The sequence below is a fragment of the Mauremys mutica genome, chromosome 2, assembly GCF_020497125.1.
Source record: "Mauremys mutica isolate MM-2020 ecotype Southern chromosome 2, ASM2049712v1, whole genome shotgun sequence".
Lineage (NCBI taxonomy): Eukaryota > Metazoa > Chordata > Testudines > Geoemydidae > Mauremys > Mauremys mutica.
The window spans coordinates 104,178,330-104,202,692 of record NC_059073.1 but is presented as its reverse complement, the minus strand read 5'-3'; the positions used below and the strand labels follow the sequence as shown (position 1 = coordinate 104,202,692).

The following is a 24,363-nucleotide window of genomic DNA, read 5'->3' as shown; positions in this document are numbered from 1 at the left end:
AGAGACAGAGAATCAGGGAGCTATAACTAGAGGTTGGTTCTCAGCTTCTCCTCCTTTTTCCGCTCTCCTTGGCTGCCCTGGGTATCTAGCTGTGTACAGGAAAGGCGCAATCCTTTGCTAGAAGCTCCCCTCTGCTTGGGCACAGTGAATCAAGCTTCTGCCCTGACATCCTTGGGCCTCCCACAGCCAAGCAGGGAAGCAGGAAATTGAGTATTCAGTTAGTAACTTACTTCCCTGTTTTTGCAATCCAACAGCCAGCTGGGCTGCTACTGAGCAACAGGTAGAGGTGAAAAGACAGCAGCTGCTCAGAGCTCATGCCAGAGCTGATTGTAAGACCTTGTCCACACCACCACTTAAATCAACATGTTAAAAAAACAAAAAACAAAAAGACAAAAAACAAAAAAACCCTGAGCAACGTAACTTAACGCGGTGTCTACACCACGCTATGTCTGTGGGAGATGCTCTCCCATCAACATAGCTTCTGCCTCTCGTTGAGGTGGATTAGTTACGTCGATGGGAGAGAACTCTCCCGTCGACTTACCACGTCTTCATCAGAGCTCATAAATTGCAGTGGCGCCGATTTAGAGCAGTAGTGAAGACAAGCCCTAAGATGTAGAGGAGGCAATGTAAGGCACCTGTAAGTGTGGTTCCTCCAACCTGTCTCCCTGTAGCAGGAACCTGAGTCACAGGTTGGACATCACTGAATTTAAATAAATTAGTGTAAATATTTTCTTGGAGAATATAGTACAAGCTATATAAAAGAAATCATGTACTTACTGCCTCTACAGTTTTGGAAAACAATCCATCACTAGTATTAAGTTTGAGGAAACAATCTTTGAATGACAATGGAGTATGATTCATAGGACTGAATTCATGTAGGCAGACGGTGCCTACTTTGTGTGTGCACCACCACTGGCAGTTCTTTTTCTTTGCTTTTTGCTGTGTTCAGATATTAAGGGCTCTAGCTTTTCTCCAACAATCCTGAGACCTAGAAGTTTTTTTATTATTATTATTTATGAAAACTGATATTCTTATATATCCATATGAATCCAGGAGCAGCTTTCAGTAAAACATTAAATATCACAAGATCCACAATAAAATCGCAAAAGCAGGCAACAATGTAAATATTACCTGTGTGTATGCGGCTATGCCTCTCCAGCTGACTTGGTTTAGCAAAAGCCTTTTCACAAGTATCACATTTAAACACTCGTGGCTTCTGGGAACTTAGTGAAGGTCCAGCCTGATGGGTTTGCATGTGCTCCTAATCAAAATATGGAAGAGGAAATGGCTTTATAAATTCATTTTTTAACAAACATGTTTGTTTATATTTTTGGACCAATAGCAGAAGGCTTTAGTCATCAATAGAAATAAGAGTGAGGAAGATAGAAGCTGATATTCTGGTCTTTAAAAATGGCAGAGGTCATTTTCTAAATGAAATCTGAGTAATGGTTGAGTGATGTAAGAAGATTTTCTTTGTCATTCCATGTAGTTTATATACTTTTGTTATCACAGTTAACAGGCTAAGCATTCATCTGGCATTTGAGAAGTCCATTCTCACACCCAGAAGGCATATTTTTGAGCAAATGAGATTTAGCCTTCAACATTTGGTTCACTGTAGTTATTAATGGTGTTTATAATAGGTATTTCTGAAATACACTGCAAATGGTGGATTTTTTATTGCTTTGTGTGTTAACTGAACACTGAACATATGGGGTAATCTTGTACATATTAGACAGCTGAAGCAAAATAAAGCCATCCATTTGTGCAATACTATTCCTTGTAATTGTTTCTCTGTTTTCTTTAACCAAATCCCTTTCCTCCTCACTGTTTACATCTAGAGCCCACAAAAAGGGTTTTTAACAGAAGCAGCTTCTGGGATTCTTGTAGTATTCAATATAATGTCAAATTCTGCCCACAGATATAAGCAAACAAAACTTTATAGGACACAATTTTCAACGCTTCATTTTTTACATATTTGATCCCACATGACTCATCCTTTTAACTCTTCTCTGATGCTGTATATGCATGGGCATGCAGGCACATTAAATAATATCAGGAATAATGAATCATCAGGGATGATTAATCATTTTGCACACCTTGATGCTCTGGTTCCACAAATTACAATAATCCACTAAATATGATGACAACTAATTCTGGCCATGCAATGCTTAAGCTCCTCCTATAAAAAGACTAAAAAAATTCATATCTGATCATTTTGTCTCTGTTAAATAGCATCTTCAGAACTTCTGGAGATTAATTAGGTCTTCTGCAGAATTTGGAGACAGCTGAAACTTGTTGCTTAACAACTAAACCTATTTTGTCATGCCCATTCCATTTGGCCACCAGATGAATGCTTCCAAAACAATAAACTTGAATCATAACTTGCTAAAATGGGATGAAGGATGTTGACAAATTGGAGAGGTTCAGAGAAGAGCCACAAAAATTGTTAGAGGTTTAGAAAATATGCCTTATAATGAATGACAGACTCAAGGAGCTTAATCACAGAGAAGATTAAGGAATGACTTGATTACAGTCTATATGTACCTAAATGGAGAAAAAAATATTGAATAATGGTATCTTCACAGTCTGGCAGACAAAAGTATAACACAATCCAATGGCTGGAAGTTGAAGCTAGATAAATTCAGACTGTAAATAAAGCGTACATTTTTAACACTGAGAGTAATCATTGGAGCAGTTTACTAACACCTAAAATCAAAATTGGATGTTTTTCTAAAATATATGCTCTGGAGATTATTTGGAGGATGTTTGGGCCTATGTTATGGTGCAGGTCAGACTAGATGATCACAATAGTATTTTTTGGCCTTGGAATCTACGAATCTATGAAATTAACATCCCTTGATTAAAACTGCTCGAAACATTTAAACAGCTATATAACTGGACTAAACCTTAGTCAATTGGGCAGGATGGACAAGTGAAGATGCTGTTTAGCAGAAAAAAAATACACAAAACATTTTAATTTTCAGCCCATCGCATCTTAATTAGTCCCAACTCCGTGACTTCTGAGTAGTGAGCAGTAAGAATAAAATGACTATTACGAAAAGATATAATCAGAAAAATGTATTTATCATAAATATAAATAATCCCAAGTAGTTATCATAATGGGTTAGCCTCCCTGACAAAAACAGGCATTTAGAGGCTCTTCTGGTGTAGCAGGGAATTTCTATACTCAAGATGCTGATATTTACCTAACAGAATTGGATGTGATCTCTTCAAAGAATTAGTTGCTTAGAGGTGATCTAAGATTTTCTTATACTCTCCCTTGTAAGCCTTTGTACCAAGATGGTCTGGGCCACTTGCAGATCTAGGCATCTGTCCCCACACTTCTGAGATGTCTTGCTCAAAAAAGTATGAGTTGGCTGTATTTCCGTGGGTGAATAAATCCACCTGTGGTATCCCCAAAATCTTTTTGGTTTTTATTTGGAATACTATTTTGTTCAGGGCCCATTCTGAGGTGTCTCTCCTCCAGCAGCAAACCAGGTAGCCTTTTGATGTGCAGGAATCTTATGAAAATCTATTTTATTGTATCTGCTGAACTTTTTCTAGTGTTTCATTTTCAGAGGCTAACTCCTTGCTTTTCCCTGGGTATGTAGATATGCTATTGTTGTGGTGCTGCCCGACTGATTAGATGCCCCAAGCCCTTTGTGTTCAAATGTTTGGAATTAAAAACAGAAAAACTAAGTCATACTTAGGTTTTTTTCCTGTTCTGGCCAATATCCCTGGATTGAAAAATTGTTGGACATAGGCTCACATTGGCTTTGATCACCTTGCAGTATGACCTTGCATGAGGCGACTATGTGCATTCTTCATTTCTTCCACCAAACGGAGGTAACTTGGAGGGAACCAAATTTAGTGACTACTGTTCCTCACTGTTTTACATTGAGGTCAAATGCTTGGAGTGGTCTTTTATACAGCCTTGCCCAGGCTGGATGCCAATACATGACACCAGTGGTAATAGACAATGTATACTGAATTGCTGGGACTGGATCTCTTTGAATCTACAAGGTTTTATCTTGGAATTTAACTCCTGGGTTAGAACAATTATGTCCCAGACACATAGGGGGTATTTTCTTTCCTAGGTAGTATATTCTCTGGAATTCGATTCAGTATACTTCAGGTTCATGATGTAGCCATGTTCCTAGAGAACTATTTGGGCTCTCTGTATTGCGATCATGGAGATCTGACTCTTATCAGTATGTTATCCAGAAATAGCTAACAGATGGGTGCCTGATGACCACCTCCCTACTGGCTTTGTGAAAAATCCTTGGAGTTAACAACAGGTGAAAAGAAAGTGTTTTAAACTGGAAGTGGTGTCTTATCTATATGTAAATAGAGAAACCTGCAATGACAACCTCCAAACTTGCAGGTATATTTTTACCGGCTCTTACATGGAGAAATAGTCTCCTGAAGAGAATGCAACTGTTAACATTTCCATTCTGAATCTGGATTTCTTTATATTTGTTGTGATGTTTGTGGTCTAGTAACACCCTCATTTTGGGATCTGTTTTTTACCATGAAGTCCTGGTAGAATCTTTCTGGTAATGGGACAGTTCCTTTGGCCCCAAGTCAGAGAAAATACAGCACCTTTGTTGTTGTTGTTCTTGTTGAGATAGTTTGATGTTTACCGGGATTGAGAGAGGGAATGATTATGAAAAAAAGAGATTGAAGTTTAAACTAATCAATGAGTGAACCCTCACTGCAGCACAGGATTTGTCTTGTTTGTTGAGGCTGTCAAACTGGATTGGAAGCAAAAGAAGACTGCTTCCCAGGACTTTTACTGACATGCAGTTCTTTTTTTTTTTTTTTTTGCCAGTCACCAGATGAGAAGGACCTCCAGTGTTTCTGTTCCAGGCATCTACTTCCAGTGTTTCTGTTCCAGGACCATCTTTCTATTGGTTTCCATATTTCTTTTGGAATATGTTCCTGAGAACAGGGCTAAAGAACTACTTCCTGTAGCTGGGATTGAACTCTTTCTCTGTGGTTCTTAGAAGAATGAGACAGGGAATGTTTGTATTTTCCTATATTCTCTGCTATTTTCATACGTGGGTTTCAAGTATACTTTCATCAGAAAACACAGGATCTGCTTTAAGTAGTTATTTGCTGTCCAATGTCTGAGTCATATTTGCATCCTAGCAACTGAGGAAGTTAGAGGCCACAGCCTCACAGGAAAATGCATTCAGGTGTGTTCTATGAAGGATGTGGTTACTGTAATCTCTCATTATGAAGAAACTTTACCTGGTTAAGGGATCTGCATAAGGTTGCTCTAGCACAAAGGTCGGCAACCTTTCAGAAGTAGTGCGCCGAGTATTCATTTAGTCACTCTAATTTAAGGTTTCGCGTGCCAATAATATATTTTAACGTTTTTAGATGGTATCTTTCTATAAGTCTATAATATATAACTAAACTATTGTTTTATGTAAAGTAAATAAGGTTTTTAAAATGTTTAAGAAGCTTCATTTAAAATTAAATTAAAATGCAGAGCCCCCCGGACCAGTGGCCAGGACCTGGGGCAGTGTGTGTCATTGAAAATCAGCTCACGTGCCGCCTTCGGCACACGTGCCATACGTTGTCTACCTCTGCTCTAGCAGATCAAATGTGTGCCACAGCTGCTTGTATCAAGACAGTGACAGATTCAAAACTCTGTTGCAAAGTGAGCTTTCAAAGAAGCCATCTCTGTATCTGCCGTTGAGGTCAGGGTCAGATTTCCCTTCAGACCAATAAAATTTTATAAAAATCTCATTAGGTGTTTACAAATCCTCTTGGTTTTAAGTGAGACAGTATCACTTACCTAATTATATTCTCCAGATAATTTTGACATGGCAGGTTTGCTTCCTTTTATCTGGCTGAATACCCGGCATTTCTGCACAGGGTAACAAAATAGGACGGGGTTAATAGTCTTTCCTGCCTGTCCTGTTCCTTCTTTTCAAGTTTGATGCAAAAATAGCTGTTTTTTCTAGAAATAAGCCTGATGAGTAGTGCAATCTCAAGTTTTTTATTTCAAGGTTTCTTCCTTTTGACATTGCTCAGCTTTTTGTGAAGGCCCATGCCTTGTGTTTAAGAATGGAGTGCCTTTAAAAAGAAAGTTAAGCTAGTAACAAGCCAGTTTCTCTTCCCCATCTACCTCCAAGGAAAGGAAAATCTATTTAAATATTATTGTCTGACAATTTTGCATGTTTGACAGCATGTCTGCCTGTTTCCCCAGGCTGGAGAGTACCCTCTTTAGTATTAGTATTAAAGTAGGGACTGCATGAGTTTTGGTAAAGTTATCTTAAAGAAGAGCTGTTCTTATAGAGTGGAGGTATTGGCATTTACCTCAATCTGAAATGTAGAAAGATCATCTACATCAGAAGTGCAACAATTTTGTAGATGTAGCCTTCCTGATACCTGTAATGAATGCTCCATGCTTGCTGCTGAAAAATTCTTGCTGTGCTAGAATTTTTCTGGAACATTATTTATATGCCATGGTTTTATGAAGGTCATCTGTGGACCAAGAATAGGTCTGGCAGAGCTCACTCTTTGCCGAGGAAAGGAGGGGAACTTCAGAGATGAATTTTTGCCTTTTAGGAGAGTATTTGTTAACCAAGCCACATACAGCAGTGAAAGGGAGTGGCAAAAGAGCACTGAGAACAATAATTAGAAAACTCCAAAGTAAAATAGTATTTACTCCTCCTTGTAAAGTCCAAATACTATGAGACTGCTCACTCTTTCCAGAAATTCTGAAAAAAAACACTAAGACAATAGTAACACAATAAGGAAGTTAAAAAAAAACACTTTGGAAAGCAGGAGCTTTCATACTTGCTATCTGCCTTGATGCAGAAGGCAGAACAACTGGAAGTCAAATGGACCTGGGTACTAAGCCACAAGCCTCACCGGTCTCCATATTCTGCAAAGAGAGGAGACACCCAGAAGTCAGGACTAATGGAGATGGTCTGAATTAGATCTGCAGAGTTAAAGTTAATTTCTGTTTCAATACATTTCACCTACAGAGTTAAACACCATTAGAAAACTGAAATATTGAATTAATAGTCTATTTGAAAATGCAAAACAATATAATTCCCCACAAATATATTTGTTTTGGTATTTTTAATAATTCTAGGGGTACTACACCACAAATATATTTGTTTTGGTATTTTTAATAATTCTAGAGGCACTATTATTTACATGCCAGAGTATTTCAGTAGAGATCTGCAGTACAAAAAGATATATCTATTGCTACAGAGAGATAGAGAGAGCACGTGTGTGCAAGAGCGAGAGATTTTTGCACAGAAAAGTTCATGCGATGCCTGTCTTGCGCCCTAATAGCAAAAAGGAAAGATTAAGCAGATGACAAGTATCTTTAATTCATTTACATGACTAAAAATCTAGAGCAAAAGAATGAGTGAACATATTAACCGGGAATTATGTTATTACCAAGTACCTTGAGATGTGTTGCCCGTTTGAAGGCTTTATTGCAAACATGGCATACATGAATTCTCTCCTTGCCATGAACCTCTTTACTGTGGTGCATTAACATTGTGGCTGAAGAAAAGGTCTGACTACATTCAAAACATTGGTGTACACGGCCCTCCTTTTCTTGATTACCCTTAGTCAGGTTAGAAGAAACCTCAGCCACCTGTAAAAATTTATAAAACATGATTATACATTCAAAATTGGAGGAGGACACTCTCAGAAATCAACAGATTTATTTTTCTTGTTATGTACTCTAATCTGATCAATGTATTTTCAAATGAATCAGATGAGCTGGGCACCAAACATCAATAAAAAGAACAGAACAAGATTAGGGGGAAATATAAATTTGTGTTTGGTCATTCCTCCTATGCCTCTGGCAATTTTTTTAAATGCAAGATTCACTAGATACATGCAATATCTGAAAATAAACAGACAATATATTGTGATATTAAGGGTACATGGTGTGCATGCAGTCAAATTTATGGAGATCTAATTCATAATATTCTTTAGGTAGAAGAGATTTTAAAAATCACATATTTCAGTACTGGGAAGAAAAAGGGCAAAGTAGATAATTGCTGCTTCCTAAATTGTCACTAAAACCTTCCAAAATATATAAATTGTCTTACAGGATAATTTCCTTTGACTTATGTCCCTATCAATCCACTACAGTGGATTCCCTCTCTGTGAGCAAAGACTAGAAGGAGCTCAAGCACTGTGCCTGAAAGGTCCAGGCTTATATCCTAACTACTTGGCGTCCCACCAGGAGAGTACTTTCAAAGCCATAAACAATAACTCAGATTAAATATTTAATTGTGAATTATCTTTTCTGTGAACTACTGTATGTACACAAACTATCCTTGAAAGAGTATTGGAAAAAAACAAGATGTAGTCAGCTGCTAGCCTTGGGAGAGTCCTTATTGAAAGAGACATTAATCAAAAATATTGGGTAAGAGATTTTCCAATCCTCATGCTATCCTATTCTCCCCACCTTCCCCAATCTATTTATCACTAGGGAAGATAGTGAGAAGTAAGACTTATCAAGAGTGCAAGGGTAGTTATTTAGAGAGAGAGAGAGAGAGAGAGAGAGAGAGAGAGAGAGAGAGAGAGAGAGAGTGCGCACGAGAGAGAATGTCAGAAATAAAGTAGATTTTGGTGAAACCAAGTCAAATGACATGCCTCCAGCTTTCATCCAGACCACACCACTCGATCCATTGTCTACAGCCAAGCTCTACGATACAATCGCATTTGCTCCAACCCCTCAGACAGAGACAAACGCCTACAAGTACTCTATCAAGCATTCTTACAACTACAACACCCACCTGCTGAAGTGAAGAAACAGATTGACAGAGCCAGAAGAGTACCCAGAAGTCACCTACTACAGGACAGGCCCAACAAAGAAAGTAACAGAACGCCACTAGCCATCACCTTCAGCCCCCAACTAAAACCTCTCCAGCGCATCATCAAGGATCTACAACCTATCTTGAAGGACGATCCATCACTCTCACAGATCTTGGGAGACAGGCCAGTCCTTGCTTACAGGCAACCCCCAAACCTGAAGCAAATACTCATCAGCAACCACACACCACACACCAAAAACACTAACCCAGGAACCTATCCTTGCAGCAAAGCCCGTTGCCAACTCTGTCCACATATCTATTCAGGGGATACCATCATAGGACCTAATCACATCAGCCATCAGGGGCTCATTCACCTGCATATCTACCAATGTGATATATGCCATCATGTGCCAGCAATGCCCCTCTGCCATGTACATTGGCCAAACCGGACAGTCTCTACATAAAAGAATAAATGGACACAAATCAGACGTCAAGAATTATAACATTCAAAAACCAGTTGGAGAACCCTTCAACCTCCCTGACCACTCAATTACAGACCTAAAAGTCACAATATTACAACAAAAAAACTTCAGAAACAGACTCCAATGAGAGACTGCTGAATTGGAATTAATTTTCATATTGGACACCATCAAACTAGGCTTGAATAAAGACTGGGAGTGGATGGGCCATTACACAAAGTAAAACTATTTCCCTATGCTTATTTCTTCCCCCCCCCGCCAGTTTCTTACATCTCCTTGTCAATTGCTGGAAATGGGCCATTTTCATTACCACTACAAACAGTTCTTTTTCTCTCCTGCTGATAATAGCTCATCTTAACTGATCACTCTCCTTATAGTGTGTATGGTAACACCCATTGTTTCATGTTATCTCTGTGTGTGTGTGTGTATATATATATATGTGTGTGTGTGTGAGAGTGTGAGATACATACACACACACACACACACACACACACAGAGATAACATGAAACAATATATCTTCCTACTGTATTTTCCACTACATGCATCCTATGAAGTGGGCTGTAGCCCACGAAAGCTTATGCTCTAATAAATTTGTTAGTCTCTAAAGTGCCACAAGTACTCCTGTTCTTTTTGCAGATACAGACTAACATGGCTGCTACTCTGAAACAAGTCAAATGAGTGGCCATTTTGGCAAGTGGGAGAGTTGATCCATAGTTCAAGATCACAAAGGGCAAAGAGGTGGTCGGGTCAGGTGATGGATGAAATGGGATAGCAACATGGAAAATGAAGTCACTAAAGATGATTGGAGATCAAGATGAGGGGGAAAGGTAGACATCAAAATCAGAGAATAAGGTATTTGGGGAAGGATTGGGGCAGCAGATGAGAGCTATAAGTAGCTGAAGGAAGAATGAAGTCTGATGAGTTCTACTTGAAAGAGGAGTGGGAGAGAATCGAGAGGCAGTCTTCAGGAAGAGGAGGAATCTGACACTCTCTGTATCATTCTTTGGGTATGATATACAGTGTGGAGAGAGAGAATTGATACCTCTATATTAGAACACAACTTCAAAGGTCAGGAATGTGGGGAGTAGGAAGTGGACAGGACTGTGGTATTCTTTTGTAGAGGAGTGAAAAAGGGAAGAGAAAAACAGCGGTCTTAGTAAAGAAATTGGGAGCGTATGGGACCCTAAGGGACAGGAAGGGTGACAAAGCAAGGTGTGATTGGTGAGGAACAAAGGGCAATGTAGACGGGGCAAGGCTGGGTTAGATATTACTTGATGCAAAAAGAGAGGCATTATGGGATGATGGCAGCAGTGAGATGTGGAATGTCATGGAGTTGCAAGGAGGCTGTGAGGTGAACCTGGCAATGAGTGAAGGGAGAAAAAAGAATGGAAAGAGAAATTGTGATGTAGGGCAGTGAGAAGGGAAGATACGGCGGAACAAGAGGGTGTTTGGAACAAGGTAATGGAGGACAACTATGATGAGCATGGTTGCTAGAAGTCAAAAATCAAATAATTAGTGAAGCAATTTAAAATGTGCGTGTGGCAGGAAAAATCACATGAACAGCAGAAAAGTTAGAGCAATGAAATTCACTGTATCAATCAATTGGGATAATGAATTCATGCAAAAATTATTAAGTGACAATTTATTATGAAGAAAATAGAGGGCAATGAAACAGTTACAAATATGGAAAATCAAGTGATCAACTGATGAATCAAGATGCAGAGAATGAGACGATCAAAGGGATAATGAAGTGCTGAATCATTCAAAGAGCAGCCCACTAAATGATGAATTCATTAAGACACAGCTGAGAGGGCATCTCCAGAGACTGTTAGTATCTAAAACTTTCACTACTGAAAGATGGGATGACACCATTGAGGAGGAAAAGGAAGCTGTAGAGATACGCTCCTCAGGTCCTTCAATCCTGTCCCCAGAACTCTTCAGAGATAGGAAAGATGGCAGCAGTAGTCCATTAACTCTGGATGGGTGCAATGTCCCAGCAGTGGAGACTGGGGAAGCTAGCTGTGAACAAGAGATGAGATTTTTCCACACGCACCTTTCCCCAACCCGGGACAAATCTATTGTTCCCAGTGAAACAGATTTTAATGGAAGATCTTGGGCAGAGAGAGAGAGAGAAAAGCAGATACCTGGTGTAGATGGGTCCAGGCCATTGACAACCTTGAAGATTAGGATCACAACCCATAAATTAGTCCAGTTTTGACCCACATCTCCTTATTTGGCTGTTTACTATTTTGCTCTATACAAATTTCTTTAAGATTTGATTATCTCTTCAAAGTAACAATGAAATGGAACAGTCTTTTCTGCCTAGATCTGAAAGATAAGTATTACTCTTTTTCCTCTTCTTTTTGTAAAAGTGTATGACAAGAGGATTAATAACACTACTACCCACTGACACAAAACGGAAAGTTGTTTTTGGCTGTGGCCCAGCCTCTTGATGCTCATTTTTTGGTTACCTTTAAAAATCTTTTTTTGTTTCTCGAGGCAAGGTGAGAGCATCTTCTTGGATGAATACGACATTACCCCCAAGTCCAAGCTTTATATTCATCTCAGAACAAGAGGTGAAATCCAAATGGCATAGTACTCCTTCATACCTTTTAGTCTAAAAACCAATGCTTTTTCCAACTGCTTGAGAGGGGTAATGGATGGGGACAGTCTACTTGCTAAACAGCATTTTTTACTGAGTGGTTTCTGAAAGCTGAGGAAAATGGGGGAAACTATTTCCCAAAACGAGGGGGAAAGGTCAAGAAGGATAAACAAAGAGAAGTGTCCCTGCTTCCTTATGAGGAATTAAAAGAGGAAAGCTTCAGGAGAACTTGAATTGCTGCATCTAGCTACTGATGGGAGGCAGAGCTAGCAGAAAGCAGAGTACTTCGGGCTTAAGCCCAGAGTTTACTTCCAAAGCATTCAATCTTCCTACAATTTTTGCACACAAGGGGAAGTTCCACAATAATTGATTGATGGAAGAGTTATACAAAATTAACTTTTCTGCATAGATACTTGAAAAAATGTGGGTAAATGACATCAGGTGATACCAGTGGACCAATGGCAAGTCCAAATATTGTACCATAGTTCTAGACAACACAAAAGCAGAATTGGGTAGGTGGTTTTGAACAACAGCTTTCCTCTGTGTTGTCTGGGATATTACAGTCTAGATCACCCTTCTTAACGATCTGCTATTTTAAACCAATTAATAATTTAAGTGGAGACTGTTGCATATAATCCTTCTCTTGCATACCCTCAAAGCATTGAGAGTCAAATAGCATTTTTACTGTAATCAGACTGTAACTGTGAGAAATTCAATACCCAATAAAAATGTCCTCATCAATTTAAAATATTTCAGTGTAGTTCTTTTATTACTAACTAGTACGTAAGAGTTTTTAGAGCTTTGAAAGAACCTTGATGGCCAAATGTAAATGCCAGACTCAGTTTGTTTAGTCCGTAGAAGAAATTCTAGATTGAAACTGAATCTGCTAAACCAAAGTAAAAGGTGCTAACCTGTGTCTAGACTAAAGAAGAGGTCGACATTAGGTCTGGGTTAGCTAAAACATTTTAAATAATCGGGACCTAAACTCAACCACTGAAGTTTCCTCATCTAGACAAAGCCACAAACCCTATTTTTCACATATAAGGGGAGATGATGTGCGCCAGAATAAACATTTTCTGTGATGTTTTCTGGATTAATGTGTCAAGTACCACGAATGTTCTCATAATAAGCCCTCAATTTTGCAAACGTTTACTCACATGCTTAACATTAAGCCCATAAGTTGTATCACTAATACCTGTGGGACTACTCAAGTGCTTAAAATTAAGCAAGTGAGTAAGTACTTCATTCTATTAATAAATAAATAAAAACAAAACAAAACAAAAAAGGATTGCACCAAAGCTAATTACAATATGAAAAGCTTGTTCTCTGTCCAGTTTCTTGAATGCAGGTAGTCTATTCCCCAAATGGTAAGATGATTTTTAAGATTTCTTAAGTGTATAGAAGGTTAGCACAAGTTAGCAAGGGAGAAAAAGTTAATTGCCTTTTATAGAGTAACCAAGGAGATTCAGGTTTATCAATGAAGAATAAAAACTGATACTTATGAATATTAGGAAAATTAATGTGTCATCTATTTGATAACAATATCCATCTATTTGTCTATTTTTACCTAACAGATTTTTTCCCACAGGTCTCTGGCTTGCATGATTTATACAAGAAATAACTAATTTAGCGAGAGTGATCCCCCACCCCCAATGGCTATGAGCAATAAGTGAGGTAAGAGGGAATGACCCTGTCATACTTCAAAATAAGGAGGAGGAGAGTAAGGCCTCACTTAGAAGAATTCAGTAAAAAGGCATTTATGTAATAGAAATGGATTTTTAACCTTGACCAATACATGTCTTTATGTTCTGGAAAAGAAAGAACACCGGTGATTAGATATTTTGTGTACATTCAATGGCAATTCCAAGCATACATGTGTATCAGACGTATGAAGATACACAAAGTTCTGGTGTAGTCTGTTTCTATCCTTTCTTTAGCAAAGACCACTTGCTCAAAAGCAGAGTTAGAAAGTGACGCACCTTTTACCAAACAGAATTCACAATTTTTTAAAGGATTTGGAAATGAGGGCACGACGTGTCCATAAACCTGTAGATTGTACAAGTCACAGGATCTTTTCTATTTCTTTTATTTCTTCAGCACAAGTAAAATTTTCAAAAGTTTTAATGACAGAGAGGTTGAAAGCCCATTTTCAAAAGGGATTTAGGCACTTAGGAGCCTACAAGTGAAATGGTTAAAAGTGCCTAAGTCCAATTAAAATTCAATTGGATTTAAGTGCTGAAGTTACTTAGGCATTTTTAAGAATTTTGTCCCACTTTTTTTTAAAAGGAAATAACTTGAGGCTGCTTGAGAACTCATTTTAAAATTCAGTAATTTCTAGAATGAGATAATTGACTCAAACATGACACAGCACATATTAATGTATATGAAATTATTTAGGATAGTCATGGCAAAAGAAGATTTATAGAATTTCAATAAGAACTAAACTAGAAAACAGAAATGGTAGATTAAGTTTACTAAAGTCAAGTGCAATGTAAAGCACATTGAAAAGAATAGTTTAAACTGTAAATATACACTAATGGGTCCTAAATTAGTTGTAACCTCACAGAAAAAGATTGAAGTGTGGGCAGCAATACCAAGATGTCAGCAATGGTTAAATAAAAACAAACATGATGCTACTGTAACCTGAATGAAAAGGGAAATAGGGAAAAGTATTATACCCAATAGGCAAATTGCTGTTACAGTGTGACCTTTACTAGTGTGTTCAAATTGGTCACCTCATCTCAGAAGAGACATGATAAGGGAAAAGGGCAGTGAAAGTTATTTGACACACTGCGATGGCGGAAATCATGCATACATTGAAAAGGCTAGGATTAGTTTGAAAAGACGACGAGTAAAAGGAGATATATATTTGTATTTTGAAAGCATCCATTTTTAAAACAGAATTTTGGACACTACAAATATTCAAAATCAAATTTAGACCATAATTTATGCACCTTGCAGCAGTGATTATGCATGGAACTGCAGAAACTACATGCATAAATTATGTTTCTTGCCACCTGCAATATTAAAAATCTAAGTCTATATGAATTCTAAGACAAAAGCAATGGCAAGATGGAAGTTATGGATGAGAATACATGACAGTTATTCATAGTCAGTACATTATAGGGATGTTGTAATTCTCCCAAAACCGATCATTATAAAGCCAGGAAATTAAGAGTTAAGATTAAACTTAATGAATCGGCAACGCATAGATACTAAACCTTAACTTGCCTTGTACTGATGTCATACAATTATCACACTATTATGAGTAAGGTATTTTCATGGTTGTGGTTCCATATATGATTAAATTCAGCCTTGATAGAAAACTTGCTAATTAATCTTTGAAAAATTCTTCAAAATGTAATACATGCACAAGATTTAAGCAAGTTTCAAGTATATGCAAAGTTTGGAGAGTCTGTATTATTCTGTTATTAAAATCACTGAGGAGGTTGGAGGGGGAAGATCTGGGAAGGGGACGAGCTTGGAGTGCCAACTTTCTTTAAGGAGCCATTTTAAAGCCTGAACTAGTTAATAGATTTACTTGGAAATGCTCATAAAATTTATTCTATACTCAAAAAGTGCTGTACTTATCAAGAAGATATCAGGTATTTTTTCATAGTTAACGAAGAGCCTGAATCCCTGCTTTAAGTGCAAAATCAACATAGTCTTAACTATAAAGCTACAGCCTCCATAATAAGCTACTTTAAGATAAAGTTAAAAAATTATATGAAACTCTCTGCTTCAGGATAAACAGATCATTTTCATATCTGATTAAAGTCATGTTTTTATACATAAAAGTACACAAATAAACTACATCTACCTGATATGTTATTTCATCAGAGTTTGTAGATGCTGAATGTGGTGCATGGCTCACCAGTATGACTTGCTGTGAGCCCGAACCGCTTTGGCTGGAGAGACTAGAATCTGTGAGTAAAGCAGGGAATTGCTGACCCTATCAAAATAAAATTATTCAAGTGATTGTATTTACAAGCACAGTCAATTGTCATAATTAACCAGTAATCCTAAAAGAATTATAAAATGGGATTAAATAGAAACTCCTTCTATCATTCAAGACTACTCTTTTAAAAAGATTACTTCAAACATCAGTTTGAACAAATCATTAAAAAAAACCTAGCGCTTTCAGGCCAATGGGGGTTAAAAATATATCCAAATAAGCATATCAACTCTGCTAAATCCACATATCTTAAAGTGTCACATTATCTGAAATTAAACCACAATGTATTACTGCCACCTCCACATAGCAGGAAGTCACCAGACCAATGGTATAATACATTATATCATTACATATTTTGATATACCATTTGCATGGTATATCATGCCAGATATACATTTATAAGTTGTGTGGTAAGCCCACCATTTTTATTTTTCCAACTCAAGATAAATATTTTTCATGCAAAACTGAAGAGATTGGGGGATATCTGGGAATGTAGTCGCCTCCACAGACTTTGTTTCACTATGTTTAATCATAATGTGTGTGTGTGTGTGTGTGTGTGTGTGTGTGTGTGTGTGTGTGTGTGTGTGTGTGTGTGTGTGCGCGCTCACACTCCCCTAATCCATGGAAAATAAATAAGCAAACAACTTAGTCCTAGTTCAGCAAAGACAGAAGCCAGCAGTGGTTTTCACATATTAAGATTGAAGGGAAATGTCAATCACAGAGGAGCTGGCTGTACACTTGGCCTATGTACAACACCTAAATGTAGTCAGTGATATTAACATCTAACTTTCAAGGACAAAAAATGTAATTCAGCTAAAAATTATATGAAGAGGTAAGTTATTGCTAAATGTGCAGATGGTTCTGCTTTGCTACCAACCACTGAAGTCCTTTTTAATGTGAAGAAATAGGGATTTTTTCTTCATACTACTTGCTAATGCACCTTTAGCTCTGTTGACATATTGGAAAGGTTCCTAAACCATGGCTCATGAACCACATGCAGATAGTGTTGGAGAGCCAGATGGTCACATAGTGCTGGCGTGCAGTGCTTTTTCCAGCAGCTAATTTATTTTAAAAAGATAGCTACCAACTATAATAAATACGCTCCTATTATTTTCCACAAAATAAACAGGTGTATTGACACAGAAATTATGTGGTCACAAATGGATGGACAACAGGTTCACAAGACAACATACTAAAAGTCTGGTCCACGTTACAAAATATTTTGGAGGCCTGGACCTAAAGTCACTGATTACTATGCACCAGCATTTTCAAGATGAAAATAAATATCTTATTTAAGTCTCTATAGGTTTATTCACATTCACAAATACTTGCTCCTAGAGGAAGGTACACTGTGAACCTTTACATATTTTGTCTTCCATCACTATCTCACACTGGTGTTTCTCCTACTAATTTTCCTAACTGGACATGAAATGGAAGAGGCCACTGGGATTTACTGTTAAAATTTCAAAAATGTGTTCTTGTATTGTGACTAATTTGTCTAATTTTGATTAAGTAGAAATCACTTTTACAAACCCAGTGAACTTTCTCTTGTACAGCAGTGTTACAAGGAGGATAGGAGCAAGGAGCAGAGTTGTATATCCTACAACACATGGAAAGAAGTTTCTTGCCTTACAGCAACTGAGACTCTTTGACAGAATGTAGACAGTGTCAATCTCACTGTAGGTGTGCATGCAACTGACACACACCAGACCAGATTATACTCAATATGAGGGTTGCACAGGCATCCTTGTGCTCCCATCTGAGGGATATATGGCGGAGGGGTCAGGACACTTCCTCAGTTCCTTTGCAATTCAAAGCCCACATTGCAGACTACTCCGAAAAATGGGGATGGAGGGTTGATCACGGGACCACACTGATTACATCATCTCAAAGAACCACAGTTACTGTAAGGTAAGTAACCATTCTTTTCTCTTCAAGTACAATGTGTGTCACTGTAAGTGACTAGCAAGCAGTCTCCTCCTTGGATGGTGGGAGTAATAAACCACACAATCAAAAGCTATATCTACACTTATGATGGTGTGTAAAGAAGACCCATCTAGCATGGGTGTAAGTAGCAGCATAGATGGCAATGCATGGCTTAGGTGAGCAGAGTGCCCTACCTACACAGCCAAGATATATAGCCTACACAACTCGGTACGTGCCCAAGCAGTGCTTCCCATGTCTGCACTGCTATTTTTATTCTCCCATTGCCTCAGCCTTTCTCCACCACCGTGAAAGGCTATGGCAGCGAGGAGGTAGCAGGGAACAGCTCAGACAGTGATCTGCTGCTGGAGCCTCTCACTGTCATGTGTAGCTATACCCTGCAGTGTCAGGTGTGAACAGAGCCTGCCTTTCACTGCAGCATGTAGCTACACATGTAGTACCTGTATTCTATACACTGCCCTAACCAAAGATTGCAATCCCACTTTTGGTGTCTTCCCTGGCTATCATGTCAAGTGCATATTTTTAAAAAGATCAGAGTTACTCCACGTATTGCTTTGAAAATCTCTGAGATCAGCACATTTCTGAAGCAGGCCAACTATGTTGCCTGTGCTGTATTCAGCAGCGCTCCTTTTTGTTCTGCAAATTTGACACCATCAGCTCAGGATTAAACAAAGACTGTGAATGGCTTGCCAACTACAAAACCAGTTTCTCCTCCCTTGGTTTTCACACCTCAGTTGCTAGAAGAGGGCCTCATCCTCCCTGATTGAACTAACCTCGTTATCTCTAGCCTGCTTCTTGCTTGCATATATATACCTGCCCCTGGAAATTTCCACTACATGCATCCAACGAAGTGGGTATTCACCCACGAAAGCTCATGCTCCAAAACGTCTGTTAGTCTATAAGGACTCTTTGCTGCTTTTACAGATCCAGACCAACACGGCTACCCCTCTGATACTATACCCATAATAAAGATAAGGATCCATCATGACCTAGAATGCACAGTGTGTTCAGAACAAAAATAAGCGGCACACCATGGTACCAGAAAAACAAGATAAAAAGCTAATTGGTTGAACCTAGTTTCAAATGAGGAATACGGTTCCTTTTACTGGTAATCAAGTAGGTTATAAAAAGATTGCTTTAGAAGTAGAACTTTGGAGAGCACACCTTCTGTATAAGGTGAATGTAACACTGCCGTATAGGACAGCTCTTTTTTGAAGATTGGTGTCAGATAGAACCTTCTTCCTGTACCATATTAATAAATTTGACTGACATTGGTTATTTAGTCTCTTGACCAACTGACCATACAATTTATCAAAAATGGCATCATCTTCAATATCAAAAGTTTTGATAGGTTCAATACTGCAGTTGGTGACAGTGTAGATACTGTCAGTGACACCCGTTTGCTTGGTGCAGTCTTTTTTGCTGTCATCTTGGCATTACCTGCCTGCTTGATGGAGCGCTGGATGGTGCAAATTTGACCAGTATGGGGGTACTCGAGCCTAGATCTTCTAGGTCTCATGTCACTCTCAGACTGTTCTAAAAGATGGAGCTTCAGGCTCACATATCTTGACCTTTAAGATGAGTAGAGAACGAAAGGCAAACCAAGCACCTGCTGCTTGGATGAATTATACACCACAAAAACAGGCAACTGCTGTGTCCATCTTTAAAAAAAATTAGTCTGTCAAAGGATGCACCAGGCTTGAAGCCTAGAGGTTTTGACTCCACCATCTTGAGGTCTTTGTATAGAGGGGTATGTCCTGGGGGGATCAGGGGGAATGGGGATAGAGTGTTGTATAAGGGGATCAAATCAAAGAAATTCAATCTGGACAGGGATATGCAGTTGAAAATTAAAGAACTAAAAGCTGTTATAAAGATTGGTTCCATTTTGCTGCCACGGGCAGTAAGAGGAAACTCAGGGAGAGTCACGGGAACTCCCGCCTTCATGCCTTCCCATGGGAGCATGAGGCGGCATAAGCTGCAGCTCCACGTAAGACATTTTGTAATGGTTCTAGGCAACAATGTGCATACTGTTAGCAGCAAAAATATTAATTGCATCTTCATCTACTGTGCGTAAGTGGTAAAAATTACTTTCTGAAAAAACATTCAGATACTCCAGTCCCTTGAGATTGTACTATTACTCTACCAGAAGAGCAGAACAGTAAATTGCACTAACCTGTGAAGTGATATTAAGTGTAACTGAATCAAGACCACTAGATAACATGCCCTGAGTATCAGCCAAGGTCAAGGTAACACTACCATCTCCTCCAACTCCTGACGAAGACATTACTAAGTTCTGAGCAGAAACTGTGGATTGAGACATGGGTGGTGTTGAAGGAAGATTTCCACTTGACGTATTAAGTTCTGCAAAAAATAAAGTATGAGCAACATTAAAAAAAGAAACATAAGCCTCAATCCTAACTACAGGGCTACTTTATTTTAGGTGAATAACTTGAGTGATAATTTCTTGCTTGCTAATTCTTTACTAAGACTTGGTGGCACTACTGCAGATCTTTCTCCTCTTTTAGTCAGACAGGTGGCAAACAACAAGAAAAACAATTTATTTCTGTGAGAGCTTTGCACTGTGCTGCATGGACATGGGTCCATAACAAGCAGTATAACTGAAGACAAGTTTTCAATGTTAGGTAAACACTATGGAACACCCTACCACAGGAGATTAGAATGTGTCTTCATCTGATCACCTTCAGAACTCAGAGGAAAAACTCACCTTTTTCAAAAGTCTACTTACACCAGAAGCCAAGATGTCAACAAAATTTAAAGAAACACAAAGAAAGAAAATTCCACCACAAAACAAAAACCAGTAAAAGTGACCAAACATTAGGATAGCAAGAGCAGAGGCAGATCTTATTTTTCTGTATAAAAGGCTCAGATATCATGGTGAGATGTGTCCACTCTAATATAAAAATAATAAAATAATAATATAATTCTGTAAACAGATTAGTTAATGCATCTGTTTGCAGAACAGGGCCCCAAAAATATAAACCTACATTAGAACACATTACAGCATATGAAAATAATAGAAATTTAGTGGCTTGAAATAGCCACCAGGTAGCTCCAACACCATCTATATAAACAAGCTGCCTAGTCATGAACCAATTTATTTTGAATCTGAAATAACTGAGGATATGAGAAAGTCATCCTCAAGGCTGAAAACATTCTATTGGCTGCCACCTTCCTGAACAGTATGAGGCACAGGTACTACTTATTAGTCTGCAGTGCACAGAATTATGTTTTAATACCTACTATTGTTAACAGAAAGATTACTTTGTTCATGAAGTTTTAGACCTTAGATTTACTGAGAAAGTTCAGCCCTGTATGGTATAGACCTTTATCCTGATGTAACACCAATGAACGCTCCATGACAGAGTGTTCAGAAAATATTGGAATAATCTAAAAGCTGCACTGCCCACCATCTAAATCTAATTAATTCATTTACAACTATTCAGAGCCAGTTCAGACACTAAGGCAAAAGGAGATGTTACTTACCTTGTATAATGAGCCCCCCAACAATGCAGGGCTCCACTGGAGGTGTACACATGCACCTTGCACATTTGATTGGAGATTTTCAGCAGCAGTGCTCCTTCAGTGCATGTATGCACCTTAGCCATCTTCGTGCCCTGTACTGGGGATACTTAGGACTGATTGACAAACTATCCTCAAGTTCTTTTCTACCACAGAAGAGACTCTGCAGCTGAGGGGAAAGGAGGGCGGGTAGTAGAACACCCATAGGGAGACATCTTGAAGAACTCCAGTTACTGTACGAAGTAAGTAACTTCTCCTTTTTCTTCAACTAGTATCCCTATGCATGCTCTACTTGAGGTGACTCTCGAGCAGTACCCTCTGAAGGAGATGGGCACTTCAGAACCCAGCCTAGAACTGCAGAACCAAATGTAGCATCTGTTCTAGAGGCATGCACCAAGGCCTAATGTGTTGAGAAAGTATGCCCGTGTAGCAGCTTTGTAGATTTCTGCAACAGGAACATCTTTCAGTATGGCAATGGACATAGACTGAAATGTAATAAAGTGGACTATTACCCTAGTTGGACACTGCCCATTAGCAGCTGTATATCAGGAGAGGATGAAGATGGAAACCTATTTAGAAAGTATCTGGGAGAACACTACTGTTCATTTAGCTCTGTCTGTATAAGATATGCATAGTCTCAGCCCTGGTCTACACTACAGTGAGGTTGACAAACTGGTTTATGTCAACCTAACTACGTAAGTGTACACACTACAGCCTTGCTCCCACTGATGTAAGTGCCCTACTACACCAACATCATAACTCCTCCTCCACAACTATTGGCTGTTATTCTTGTCAATTTCACGTTTCCATGTCCCAGCTGGGCTGCTGCCCGAGCTCCCCACACAGAGCCAAGCTGCCCCCAGAATCTGGGCTCCCCACTCCACACCAAGAGCGTGGGTGCTGCTCTGGCTCCCAGATGGGAACCCAGCTGCACCTAGGCTCCCTGCTGGGAGTCTGGGGGGCTGCCCCGCTCCCACTAGGGAGTGGGGAGGCAAGAGCCCAGACGGCTTCCCTGCTTCCGGCAGGGAGGCGAGAGCCCAGGCAGGGCCACCAGGATCCCAGCAGGGAGCAAGGAACCAAGAGTGTGAGGGGGAGGACAGCTGATGGTGAGTGGGGAGCCAGGAGCCTGTGGGGCAGCCAGGCTCCTGGTAGCAAGCAGTGAGCAAAACTGAGAGCCCAGGCTCTCAGCTCCACAGACTGCCCCTCTTAGGTCAATGAAAGTACTCCTGTTGAGGATGCGCACCACCGACTTGGAGAGTAGTATAGACCTGAACCACCACAGTAATTATGTAATATGTCTATGGAAAAGTTATGATTTCCTGAATATGAATATCCTATTTGTATGCATGCATCATTTTTGTATCTGAAGTTATGAATATTAACTATGTACCTGTATTTCAAATGTTTGCTCCTGTGGTAGCACCAAAAGTTATTTAGCTAGCACACTGTGAAGGAACTATCCAAGTTGAATGGCCCAACAAAGAACATAACTCACAATGAACCATGGAAGACACTTATCTACTTAATAGACTTTCCTGTGAACATTCTAACTAGGGTAGGAGTAATGGCCTCTGCTATGACTAAGCAAAGCAGGCATGGACATGTGACTTGCCCATGTGACTCCAAACTCCATCTTGTTACCTGCATTTTTCCACAAACTGGCTTTGTTTGAAAAAATGGGTTTCCCTCCACATGGCAAAAGCTATGAAAGGCCCTGGAGACATCTCCATTTTGTCTCTTTCCTAGTCTAAATCTCTGGACTATAGATTTATACTCACGGGAGCATTCTAACAAAAGGACTGAGGACCTTCCAATGATCTGGAAACAACCAGAGACTTAACAAGACAGCACTTTATTCCATCACTGCTACAAGCCTGATCCAAGAACCTTGTAATTATTGTATGTATTTGATTCCTTTAACCACTTAACTCTCACCTTTCTTTCTTTTTTTTATAAATAAACCTTTAGATATTAGATACTAAAGGACTGGCAACTGAATGATTACTGAGTAAGTTACACCTCTACCCCACTATAACGCTGTCCTCGGGAGCCAAAAAAATCTTACCGTGTTATAGGTGAAACGTGTTATATTGAACTTGCTTTGATCCACCGGAGTGCGCAGCCCTGCCCCCTCCCCCTCCCCCGGAGTGGTGCTTTACCACGTTATATCCGAATTCATGTTAGATCGGGTCACATTATATCGAGGTAGAGGTGTATATATTGACCTAGGTCAATGTGGCTGGTCCTTTGGGATCAGAAGAACCCTTTGTTGATTAAATTGGTTTTAAATAACCACTCATCATTAAGTCTAGTGTTTTTGGTGGTGATACAAGGACTGGAACACCTAAGGAGACTGTTTTTCTGACTTGTTAGACGTTGTGGTGAAACATCAGTTTACTTCTGTTACTGGTCTAGTATATCTTGTGGAAGAATAACCACCAGTTTTGGGGTGTGTTTGCCCTATTTCTCAACAGTTTGTCCTGAATTTGGCACTCTCATTTGTGACTCACTGGGGCACAGTTACAAGCGGTATTTGCCAAAAAACATTTTCATGGAAAGATTTAGAAGCTGTGACAAAGTTCCTCCTCTACCTTGGTGGGTCCTGCGCTTATTGGTGGATTGGATCACCTCAGAGATTCACCATGTGGGTCAGGAAACAGCCCAGAGACCTTCCCCTCTGGTAGAAGCCACAGTCTAGGTCAATTCCTTCTGTGTCTGATCAGGAGTTGGAAGGTTTGGGGGGAACCCGGGCCCACTCTCCACTCCAGATTCCAGCCCAGGGCCCATGGACTGCTGCTGTCTAGAGTGCCTCCTGGTACAGCTGCGTGACAGCTACAACTCCCTGGGCTACTTCCCCATGGCCTCCTCCCAACACCTTCTTTATCATCACTACAGGACCTTTCTCCTGGTGTCTGATAATGATTGTACTCCTCAGTCTTCCAGCAATACGTCTTCTCACTCAGCTCCTAGTGCCTCTTGCTCCCAGCTCCTCTCATGCACACTACAAACTGAAGTGAGGTCCTTTTTAACTCAGGTGC

The 24,363-nt window shown here is 39.4% G+C and overlaps 1 protein-coding gene across 4 annotated transcripts in view; it reads right to left on the bottom strand.

Annotated features, from left to right (window-relative positions):
* ZNF236 (zinc finger protein 236) overlaps nt 1-24,363 on the bottom strand; it is a 193,443-nt gene that overhangs the window by 24,886 nt on the left and 144,194 nt on the right. For all 4 annotated transcript variants that reach the window (XM_045006346.1, XM_045006348.1, XM_045006345.1 and 1 more), the window contains 4 exons: nt 19,959-20,146; nt 15,707-15,838; nt 7,436-7,630; nt 1,132-1,261 (listed from right to left, as the gene is read on the bottom strand). In XM_045006346.1, the coding sequence (XP_044862281.1) occupies nt 1,132-1,261; nt 7,436-7,630; nt 15,707-15,838; nt 19,959-20,146 (645 nt within the window). The remainder of the gene's footprint in view (nt 1-1,131; nt 1,262-7,435; nt 7,631-15,706; nt 15,839-19,958; nt 20,147-24,363) is intronic.